Consider the following 12,508-nt stretch of genomic DNA (forward strand, 5'->3'; position numbering starts at 1 on the left):
CAGAACAATAGATTATCATCCTTCCTATGATATTATCTTTTTTAAGCAAATGATTCCCAAAAACCCAGTCGTCTAGTGTACATCTTATTGTACACTTCAATTTAAACAATGCATCTCTTCCCAACACTGCCATAACAGTATCTTCTAATATTAGTATGTCTATTTTGATTTCTCTTTGATTTTTATAGCAGAGCTCCATTGATTCCCTAACTTCAATTGTTAGCTATTTTCTCTTCTTCTCTAATCGATTCTCTCAGCTGACACCCCCCTTCGTCTCTTCTAGGCACTAACAGGTGATCTTCACTTGCTCCTTTATCTTCCTCTGTTGTTTTCTCCTGGCGCATTTCCATCCCAGGTAAAGTAACCAATCTGTCCACAATTATAACAGTCTTCTGAAAGTTGCTGGAAGTGTAGCTGAAATCTTCCTCCTTCTTCTATTTCTTCTTTGTTCTTCTCCAATTCTTGGGATCCTCTCAGCAGTTTCTCCTCTTCTGTATCTTCAGCGTCTCGAGCTGTTCCTCTAGCTCTCTTACCTCTCCCAAAGTCGTCGCTTCCTCCAGGCCTGATACGCCTCGGTCTATATCTCCTATTTCTTCTTTGCCAGTCATTGTAGGATAAAATCCTCTTGAACATAAAGCACCCTTCATCTCCAAATCTTCATCGCTTTCTTCATCAGAACTCGAATCTCTTGTCTCCTTCTTCGTTCAACTTTCATCAGAGATCAAATCTCGTGTATCCTTCTTCGTTTCTCTCTTGCCAACTTCCTTCTGATCACAGAGTCATATCCACCCATAACCTCTTCATCATCACTCTCATCTTCATCATCCTCATCTTCTTTAACCTCACTCTTCTCTTCCAGACATCTCATTTCCTTCCTTCTGGAGTTATGGATTCATCTTTATCGTCGTTTATTCGTCTTCATCTCTGATGCCATAATCACCCTGCTGGATGATCACTGAAAGCTGAGGATAAACATCCCTAAGCTGTACTTTTTGCTGAATCCGTATGTGAGAAAGGTGTACTAACATCTGCCATTAGTTTTTCTAACCCTACTTTCTAACACTCCTTTAGTTAAAGGATTACTATTTTACCCCTATATCAATCGGTGTAATCACCTTCCTCTAGCCTTGCTGTCCTTTCTCCCCATTGTAACTACTCTTTTATATTCCTTTACTATGAATTATTTTATTTTAGACTGTATAACCTATGGCTTCCCCCCTTAAATTATTAATATAAACCTAACAACTCCAAAAAATATATATATTTTTTAAAATAAATCCATTAAAAATCCTGAATAATTAAAACCAATTTTTATTCCTATATCCTATGTCACCAACTTATCCATTAGTGGTGGCTATATTACCACCACCCATCAAATTCAAGTAAATGAAGTTAGTCAACTTCAAAGCAATCCCCCAAAAACAAAGCCTCTAACCCTTCAATACTCCAATTCCCATAACCCCTTGCTCTATCAGCTCTAATTATCTTAAATTTACAGAACAATGTCAATCCTTGATTCCCAACACATCTGTAATCAAACCCCAGTGATACACAGATCTTCCAAAATGCAATTTTTAATGAAATAGCATTTGCCAAGCCTATGTAAAATCGTCATAACATCACATATCTTGTAACAGTAACCTTTTTTTTTTTGACTTGATCCTCTGCCGCGTCACGTGATCACTTCCTGTATCTCCTCGCTCCCCCTCTCTCCTGTCTCTCATGACAAGGGACAAAGACACAGAAACAGCTTTTAGTAGTTAATGCCATCACTGAGTATTTCCAACCATTCAATATTCATTCGTTCTACATTATTCACTCTAAGACTAAACTCAGAACTAAATAGATCGCTCAAAAACATTATTTTATTTTAATCCGTTATTTAATTATTTAATTCAATTTATTATCATCCGCTACCATATATCTAATTTATAAATTCAATAGGTTTACAAAACAAGTTTCATCTTTAACCAATCGCAGTTTAAACTAGAATAATCGTGCTAAAATCTATCTTCTCTTTGTCCGTGTGTTTCTCTGTCTGCCCCTGCAGCTCCCAAATGGGACCTATGACCTCAACCAACCATTTTGTTTTGTAGGATGAGCACAACCGCATGTCGTAGTTTTAGTGTCGTAAACCAAAACGTGTCCTAATCTCGTGCCATAAACTCCCCCTTTCTGTAGTGTAGTGTCGCAAAATTAAACGCATGCGCACAGCCATTCAAAAATACCTTTTCACCGTGGAAGAAAGATTTTCTACTCCCTCCCGAAACAGACAGAATAACAGTCCAGCTGTAACTCCCGTTTCCCCCTTATAGTCAAACAACATTTAACAGCGCTCACAAAACATATAACCTGACTTAAACACAGAGACAAATTTAAGAGACTTTAATCCATCGCAATGGAGTCTCTAAGGATACATTAGCATGTAGCACACAACACAATTAGCATTAGCCTTAGGTACACTGTGACACAAAACACATTTAGCATTCAGCATTAGCCTTTAGCTAACTGCGGCCTACCCAGCCCTAAGTAACCTGCACTGCCCTATCAATTTTAAACATATTTATCCTACCGTTTTTGCTACCGGGACTAATGAGCATTACACCGAGAAATTAGACCCAATCAAACCTCCCGTCGGACGAAAGTCAAATCATAATCACAATCGGTTAAACCTCATGAATCCGAGCTCTCTTTAAAAAAAAAGAAACCTACCGTCCACCCATTCTATCGTGTAAACGGATTTGTCGGCCCAACATCTAAAATGGCCCCCCCTGGAGGTCTTAAATGGTACAGTGCCCTAAAGAATGCGTATATCTGCCTTAATCATCACTTCAATACTTAAATCCTACAGTTTAATGCTCTAAAAACTTCCAATTATCTGCCGTTTCCAATGGAATAAATTTTAGCAGACTCTAGTCGACCGCAATAACGAGGCAAGGTCGGAATGGTACATCTCTCCAGTGTACACAAGTCGTATCCAATCCAACCAACTCCGAAGCGGTAAGAAACACTCACCCTTTTTTGGCCATGCTTCAAAGCGAGTTAGCCTGGCGGTTGACTGAAACAAGGAAGAGACGGAAACCCAGCCCCACGTTGGGCGCCATTATGTCGTATCGGATGAATGGTGGCCATTATTGCTGTCAACAAAGAGTCCGTTATGCTGCATCGTGTTAGAGGCTTTTATTAAAATCACGAGGTTACAGCATAAATGACAGGTGACATGACACCCGGGGAGCGACGCCTCCGAATGGCTGCTCGCTCTGTCTTCTTCTTCGTTTAACCCCCCTATTTATAAACAATGAAGCTCCCTCTTCTGGCCAATCCCCAGTCTCCCCTGTCTACAACACACTTCCGGTCTGTTGGATGTGGCGTTACACCTAAAACATTCCCTCTTGATACTAACACAAACACCATTCCATTTCTTAATGAAAAACATTTAACAAAGGCATAATCTTCAGATACGATACTCACTAGCTTCTAGAACTCTGGTCTTCCTAAAACTCACTAGCTTCTAGAACTCTGGTCGTCCTAAAACTCACTAGCTTCTAGAACTAGCTTCTAGAAAAAAACTCACTAGCTTCTAGAACTCTGGTCGTCCTAAAACTCACTAGCTTCTAGAACTCTGGTCGTCCTAAAACTCACTAGCTTCTAGAACTCTGGTCGTCCTAAAACTCACTAGCTTCTAGAACTCTGGTCGTCCTAAAACTCACTAGCTTCTAGAACTCTGGTCTTCCTAAAACTCACTAGCTTCCAAACTCACTGGCTTCTAGAACTCTCGTCTTCCTAAAACTCCTTAGCTTCTAGAACTCTCGTCCCCTTGGAACGAGCCCAAACAAAACTCATCTCCAATACAGAAAAACATGCAGTCAAAATAAATTGTGATCCATGACAACGCACTGGCTAAATGCAAAACACAAATCCTTTTGACTGCCCACCCTTGAGACAATCAGCAACCAAGTTGTCCTTACCACGGACATGTCTGATTTCAAGAGGAAACTCCTGCAATATCCGTAGGAACTTTCCACCTCACTGCGGAGCTTCTCTCTCTTTTCAGGGTTCACTCGATAGGCATGTTGTTGGATCGGGGCCGAGTCCCCAATGTCATACTCTAGTACATTTGGGTTGGCACATCTGAGAATGAACCCTGATATTCTACAAGCAGTGCAACAATGTCAATATAATTGTACCCCAAAATGGTCAGTTCGTTGCATAAATTATGATTACTAAATGTTGCATGAATTGTAAATATGAAATATCAAAACAGAATGATCACCCCTTTGTTAATATGTATTGGCAATAATTCACTTAATGGCGAGGCATTGAATAATTAAAAATGTATAATTTGTCAAGCTGGATGTTTGAAATATGAGTAGGTGATTTGAGTCATGCTTCTTCAGTAGTGGAATAAAGACAAGTAGCACTTGAATGTTGTAAAGAAATACTGGAGTGATGTAAGATTGTTAATAAAACTGATTATAGACCAATTTATTATACTGCGTCCATGTTTATAGGCTGCAAGTACGTTGAAATTAAGTTGTTGTCAAGTCGTTGAAAAAACGACCTGAAAATACATATTTTCAACTAAAACCGAATGTAAACTCAGCAACAAAAAAAGTCCTCTCACTGTCAACTGCGTTTATTTTCAGCAAAACTTAACATGTGTAAATATTTGTATGAACATAACAAGATTCAACAACTGAGACATAAACTGAACAAGTTCCACACACAAATAATGTGTCCCTGGGGTGGGGGGGGGGTCAAAATCAAAAGTAACAGTCAGTATCTGGTGTGGCCACCAGCTGCATTAAGTACTGCAGTGCATCTCCTCCTCTGCACCAGATTTGCCAGTTCTTGCTGGTAGATGTTACCCCACTCTTCCACCAAGGCACATACAAGTTCCCGGACATTTCTGGGGGGAATTGCCCTAGCCCTCACCCTCCGATCCAACAGGTCCCAGACGTGCTCAATGGGATTGAGATCCGGGTTCTTCACTGGCCATGACAGAACACTGACATTCCTGTCTTGCAGGAAATCACGCACAGAATGAGCAGTATGGCTGGTGGCATTGTCATGTCAGGATGAGCCTGCAGGAAGGGTACCACATGAGGGAGGATGCCTCCTTGCAGCATGCATAAGGCACGTTCACGCAGATGAGCAGGGATCCTGGGCATATTTCTTTTGGTGTTTTCCAGAGTCAATAGAAAGGCCTCTTTTGTGTCCTAAGTTTTCATAACTGTGACCTTAATTGCCTACCATCTGTAAGCCTTAACGACCGTTCCACAGGTGCATGTTCATTAATTATTTATGGTTCATTGAACAAGCATGGGAAACAGTGTTTAAACCCTTTACAATGAAGATCTGTGAAGTTATTTTGGATTTTTACAAATTATCTTTGAAAGACCGGGTCCTGAAAAAGGGACGTTTCTTTTTTTGCTGAGTTTATATTGGACATCAGGCATAGTCTTCTTTTCAATGACATTTTGCTACGTGGGAAACCTCAATGTCAAAACACAGTTTTAACATGTCCAAATCAATAACCAATATGCAAAAACAGTTTGTGATATATTGAAAACCGAAACCTAAACTGTCCTATCTACACAAATGTGCCACAATAATCATATTAAAACAAGCACTTTATAAACTGCACAAGCACCAACAATAAGTCACTGATATCGATTATGGGGGAGATCAGGTTGTACCTGCTGTTGAAACTAATACAACTAAAAAAAACACATGGAAATGGGAGATAACTTTTACCTCACTGGTTAGAGGACAACCTGCAGAAGACAGTCAGCTACATTTTGGAGGGATGCATTTACATTTATGGGTCGCTAAACAAAGGAACGCAACACTTATTTCATCGATATCATGTTGAAATCAATTGCGCAAGAGGGGGGGAGATGAGGTTGCATGTCCTGTTAAAACGAATAGCTCAAACACCACATGGAATCTGGGAATAATGTGTACATCACTGGTTGAAGGACAATTTGTAGAAAACAGCTAGCTACATTTTGAAGTGTTGCATTTTGATTCAAGTGGGTTGCCAACAAGGTAAGTGTAACACAACTTTTTTTTTCTTTCACTTTTTGTTAAATCACATGTATACTCTTTCAATTCAGAGCCTGGATTTTTCCCAGAGGCTAATATCCATATCATGCTGAAATAAATTGAACAGGGGGAAACGTTTAGGGTTCTACATTGTGATATTAATTAAAATGCGCCTACTACAATGTTTAAATATTCTACACTGTGACATTATTTCAGTGATATCATGAAACAACTCCTTCATGTATGTATTTTCTGATGTTTGATCAGAGATATTTTATCAGAGTATCTCTTGTCACATGATCACAGCTATATGTCTTCTCTCCTGTGTGAGTTCTCAGATGTACTATAAGGCCACTTGACTGCATAAAACTCTTCCCACATTGAGTACAGCTATATCATTTATCTCCTGCTATAAAGTTTCTCTCCTGTGTTGTGTGTGTTCTCTGGTGTGATTTTAAATCTCTTAACCTAACAAAAGTCTTTCCACACTCAGAGCAGTCGTAAGGTTTCTCTCCTGTGTGTGTTCTCAGATGTACTATCAGCGCGCTTGACTGAGTAAAACTCTTCCCACATTGAGTACAACTATAAGGTTTCTCTCCTGTGTGTTCTCTGGTGTTTCGTCAGATCGCAAGATGCAACAAAACTCTTCCCACATTGAGTACAACTATAAGATTTCTCTCCTGTGTGTGTTCTCTGGTGCACTATCAGGGTGTTTGGCCGAGTAAAACTCTTCCCACATTGAGTACAGCTATAAGGTTTCTCTCCTGTGTGTTCTCTGGTGTTTCGTCAGATCGCAAGATGCAACAAAACTCTTCCCACATTGAGTACAGCTATAAGGTTTCTCTCCTGTGTGTGTTCTCTGGTGCACTATCAGGGTGTTTGGCCGAGTAAAACTCTTCCCACATTGAGTACAACTATATGGTGATTTCACTCCTGTGTGTGTTCTCAGATGTACTATCAGCGCGCTTGACTGAGTAAAACTCTTCCCACATTGAGTACAGCTATACGGTTTCTCTCCTGTGTGTGTTCTCTGGTGCACTATCAGGGAGGTTGACCGAGTAAAACTCTTCCCACATTGAGTACAACTATAAGGTGATTTCTCTCCTGTGTGTGTTCTCTGGTGCACTATCAGGGAGCTTGACCGAGTAAAACTCCTCCCACATTGAGTACAGCTATAAGGTTTCTCTCCTGTGTGTTCTCTGGTGTTTCGTCAGATCGCAAGATGCAACAAAACTCTTCCCACATTGAGTACAGCTATAAGGTTTCTCTCCTGTGTGTGTTCTCTGGTGCACTATCAGGGAGCTTGACCGAGTAAAACTCTTCCCACATTGAGTACAACTATATGGTGATTTCTCTCCTGTGTGTGTTCTCTGGTGCACTATCAGGGTGTTTGGCCGAGTAAAACTCTTCCCACATTGAGTACAACTATATGGTGATTTCTCTCCTGTGTGTGTTCTCTGGTGTGATTTTAAATCTCTTAACCTAACAAAAGTCTTTCCACAGTCAGAGCAGTCGTAAGGTTTCACTCCTGTGTGTGTTCTCAGATGTACTATCAGCGCGCTTGACTGAGTAAAACTCTTCCCACATTGAGTACAGCTATACGGTTTCTCTCCTGTGTGTGTTCTCTGGTGCACTATCAGGGAGGTTGACCGAGTAACACTCTTCCCACATTGAGTACAACTATAAGGTGATTTCTCTCCTGTGTGTGTTCTCTGGTGTCTCGTCAGATCGCAAGATGCAACAAAATTCTTCCCACATTGAGTACAGCTATAAGGTTTCTCTCCTGTGTGTGTTCTCTGGTGCACTTTCAGGGAGCTTGACCGAGTAAAACTCCTCCCACATTGAGTACAGCTATAAGGTTTCTCTCCTGTGTGTGTTCTCTGGTGCACTATCAGGGTGTTTGGCCGAGTAAAACTCTTCCCACATTGAGTACAACTATATGGTGATTTCTCTCCTGTGTGTGTTCTCTGGTGTGATTTTAAACCTATTAAATTAACAAAAGTATTTCTGCAGTCAGAGCAGTTGTAAGGTTTCTCTCCTGTGTGTGTTCTCTGGTGTATTTTAAGTTCTGATGAAGACTTGCAACGTTTCCCACAGTCAGAGCAGCAGTGAGATTTCTTCCCAGTCGGTCTCAGATGGTTTTTCTTAAGGTGTTCTGATCTGGAGAGAGACCTTTCTGCCTCGTCAGCATCATGTTGTTGAGGCTCCCCAGAGGATCCACGATAGCCACGTCTGTCTCCTGTGTGAACGACAAAGTCAGACAGATGGTTAAAGAACCACAACAGCAGAAAGACACTGTTTATTTGAGATAAAAGGTGATACCCAGAGCATACCCATGAAATTGTACAACAACTGACATCTTTAATTATTTGACAATTGTCTTAAGACAGTCAAGTGAGCAACAATAGTCATCTTTTGTCTTGTTTTCAGATTAGTAGTAACATCGATGATTCTAGGCTCGAAATAAGTTATTAAAGTTGGTAAAATCCTAAGCAGAGTGCCAGAAGACTTTTACTCTCCAATATAGGACCCTTTCTGTGTTTGCCGTTTGTTGCTATGCAACACAATTCGGCTGCAGAAACTCCTCCATGCTAATGCAGAAATCGCTAGTTATGGATGTAGTACATCTGCATGGAGCAAAAATGGTGAGCAAAGATTTTAGTTTTTCACAATGTATTCTGAATATTACCACACATTATCAGAGCAAGATCGGGAGTGCTACTCAAGGAAACTCACATTAAGCTCTGTGTCGTAAAATGCTCTTTGGCTACCTTTGCACACTAAGTGTATGCCAAATTGGCCCATAACTTCATCTAACAATAACATACAGTACCAGTCAAAAGTTTGGACACAACTACTCATTCAAGGGTTGTTCTTTATTTTTACTATTTTCTACATTGTAGGACAATAGTGAAGACATCAAAACTATGAAATAACACACATGGAATCATGTAGTGACCAAAATAATAATAATAATAATAATAATAATAATAATAATAATAATAAAATAGTGTTAAACTAATCAAAATATATTTTATATTTGAGATTCTTCAAATAGCCACCCTTTGCCTTGATGACAGCTTTGCACACTCTTGGCATTCTCTCAAGCAGCTTCATCTGGAATGCTTTTCCAACAGTCTTGAAGGAGTTCCCACATATGCTGAGCACTTGTTGGCTGCTTTTCCTTCACTCTGCGGTTCAACTCATCCCAAACCATCTCAATTGGGTTGAGGTCGGGGGATTGTGGAGGCCAGGTCATCTGATGCAGCACTCCATCACTCTCCTTCTTGGTAAAATAGCCCTTACACAGCCTGGAGGTGTGTTGGGTCATTGTCCTGTTGAAAAGCAAAATGATAGTCCCACTAAGCCCAAACCAGATGGGATGGCGTATCACTGCAGAATGCTGTGGTAGCCATGCTGGTTAAGCGTGCCTTGAATTCTAAATGAATCACAGACAGTGTCACCATCAAAGCACCCCCACATCACCACACCTCCTCCTCCATGCTTCACGGTGGGAACTACACACGCGGAGATCATCCGTTCACCCACATCGCGTCGCATAAAGACAATTTCCACCGGTCTAATGTCCATTGCTCGTGTTTCTTGGCCCTAGCAGATCTCTTCTTCTTATTGGTGTCCTTCAGTAGTGGTTTCTTTGTAGCAATTCAACCATGAAGGCCTGATTTACCCAGTCCCCTCTGAACAGTTGATGTTGAGATACGTCTGTGACTTGAAATCTGTGAAGTCTTTATTTGGGCTGCAATTTCTGAGGCTGGTAACTCTAATGAACTTATCCTCTGCAGCAGAGCTAACTCTGGGTCTTCCATTCCTGTGGCGGTCCTCATGAGAGCCAGTTTCATCATAGCACTTGATGGTTTTTGCGACTGCACTTGAAGAAACTTTCAAAGTTCTTGAAATGTTCCGTATTGTCTGACCTTCATGTCTTAAAGTAATGATGGACTGTCGTTTCTCTTTGCTTATTTGAGCTGTTCTTGCCATAATATGGACTTGGTCTTTCACCAAATAGGGCTATCTTCTGTATACCAACCCTACCTTGTCACAACACAACTGATTGGCTCAAATGTATTAAGAAGGAAATAAATTCCACAAATTAACTTAAGGCACACCTGTTAATTGAAATGCATTCCAGGTGACTACCTCATGAAGCTGGTTGAGAGAATGCCAAGAGTGCAAAGCTGCCATCAAGGCAAAGGGTGGCTACTTTACAGAATCTCTTTGTTTAACACTTTTTTGGTTACTACATGATTCCATATGTGTTATTTCATAGTTTTGATGTCTTCACTATTATTCTACAATGTAGAAAATAGTAAAAAATAAAGAAAAACCCTTGAATGAGTAGGTGTGTCCAAACTTTTGACTGGTAGTGTACATAGTGTACACTAACTGTAAGTTGCTCTGGATAAGAGCGTCTGCTAAATGACTCAAATGTAAATGTAAAATATATATATATATATATATATACAGTGGGGAAAAAAAGTATTTAGTCAGCCACCAATTGTGCAAGTTCTCCCACTTAAAAAGATGAGAGAGGCCTGTAATTTTCATCATAGGTACACGTCAACTATGACAGACAAATTGAGAATTTTTTTTCCAGAAAAGTCACATTGTAGGATTTTTTATGAATTTATTTGCAAATGATGGTGGAAAATAAGTATTTGGTCACCTACAAACAAGCAAGATTTCTGGCTCTCACAGACCTGTAACTTCTTCTTTAAGAGGCTCCTCTGTCCTCCACTCGTTACCTGTATTAATGGCACCTGTTTGAACTTGTTATCAGTATAAAAGACACCTGTGCACAACCTCAAACAGTAACACTCCAAACTGCACTATGGCCAAGACCAAAGAGCTGTCAAAGGACACCAGAAACAAAATTGTAGACCTGCACCAGGCTGGGAAGACTGAATCTGCAATAGGTAAGCAGCTTGGTTTGAAGAAATCAACTGTGGGAGCAATTATTAGGAAATGGAAGACATACAAGACCACTGATAATCTCCCTCGATCTGGGGCTCCACGCAAGATCTCACCCCGTGGGGTCAAAATGATCACAAGAACGGTGAGCAAAAATCCCAGAACCACACGGGGGGACCTAGTGAATGACCTGCAGAGAGCTGGGACCAAAGTAAAAAAAGCCTACCATCAGTAACACACTACGCCGCCATGGACTCAAATCCTGCAGTGCCAGACGTGTCCCCCTGCTTAAGCCAGTACATGTCCAGGCCTGTCTGAAGTTTGCTAGACTGCATTTGGATGATCCAGAAGAGGATTGGGAGAATGTCATATGGTCAGATGAAACCAAAATATAACTTTTTGGTAAAAACTCAACTCGTCGTGTTTGGAGGACAAATAATGCTGAGTTGCATCCAAAGAACACCATACCTACTGTGAAGAATGGGGGTGGAAACATCATGCTTTGGGGCTGTTTTTCTGCAAAGGGACCAGGACGACTGATCCGTGTAAAGGAAAGAATGAATGGGGCCATGTATCGTGAGATTTTGAGTGAAAACCTCCTTCCATCAGCAAGGGCATTGAAGATGAAACGTGGCTGGGTCTTTCAGCATGACAATGATCCCAAACACACCGCCCGGGCAACGAAGGAGTGGCTTCGTAAGAAGCATTTCAAGGTCCTGGAGTGGCCTAGCCAGTCTCCAGATCTCAACCCCATAGAAAATCTTTGGAGGGAGTTGAAAGTCTGTGTTGCCCAGCGACAGCTCCCAAACATCACTGCTGTAGAGGAGATCTGCATGGAGGAATGGGCCAAAATACCAGCAACAGTATGTGAAAACCTTGTGAAGACTTACAGAAAACGTTTGACCTGTGTCATTGCCAACAAAGGGTATATAACAAAGTATTGAGAAACGTTTGTTATTGACCAAATACTTATTTTCCACCATCATTTGCAAATAAATTCATAAAAAATCCTACAATGTGATTTTCTGGATTTTTTTTCCTCATTTTGTTTGTCATAGTTGACGTGTACCTATGATGAAAATTACAGGCCTCTCTCATCTTTTTAAGTGGGAGAACTTGCACAATTGGTGGCTGACTAAATACTTTTTTCCCCCACTGTATAATGCCACTGGTTGTAAACAAACACTGTATATCTTCAAAAACAGGTTAAAACTATGATTTTGACCTCATGGATGGCCAGTCCTTGTATTCATAGTGTAGTGAATTCAGGGGGTAGCCCTGAGCTGGACTCAAACCTGGGTCCAGAGACTGTCAAGCCAACACCTTATAACTGTTATACCAAGATGTCTGAACTTCTTGATGAGGTCGCTAGGTTTTGGGTTAAGGTTGCTACAATAACTTTCTCTATGAATTTGAGAGTGGTTACATTTCTCCAGCCCCCAATTTTGCTGCTGTTTAAAACCTAGGTTGCCCCTTTAAAAAAAGCCACACATCAATCAATCAACCAATCTGCAGTTCAAACAATAACAAA

General features: G+C 40.7%; 1 protein-coding gene across 1 annotated transcript; it reads right to left on the reverse strand.

Moving 5' to 3' along the window:
* Positions 1-4,494: 4,494 nt before the first annotated feature.
* Positions 4,495-8,681, reverse strand: LOC311122295 (uncharacterized protein; the record flags this gene model as incomplete). Its single annotated transcript, XM_084196680.1, has 3 exons — positions 4,495-6,630; positions 7,132-8,343; positions 8,674-8,681. 2 exons carry the CDS (start codon positions 8,679-8,681, stop codon positions 7,221-7,223), a joined length of 1,131 nt encoding a protein of 376 aa, XP_084052806.1. The 3' UTR covers positions 4,495-6,630; positions 7,132-7,220.
* Between the last annotated feature and the right edge of the window lie 3,827 nt (positions 8,682-12,508).

Source organism: Coregonus lavaretus, assembly GCF_964263955.1.
Source record: "Coregonus lavaretus genome assembly, contig: HAP1_SCAFFOLD_536, whole genome shotgun sequence".
Classification (NCBI taxonomy): domain Eukaryota; kingdom Metazoa; phylum Chordata; class Actinopteri; order Salmoniformes; family Salmonidae; genus Coregonus; species Coregonus lavaretus.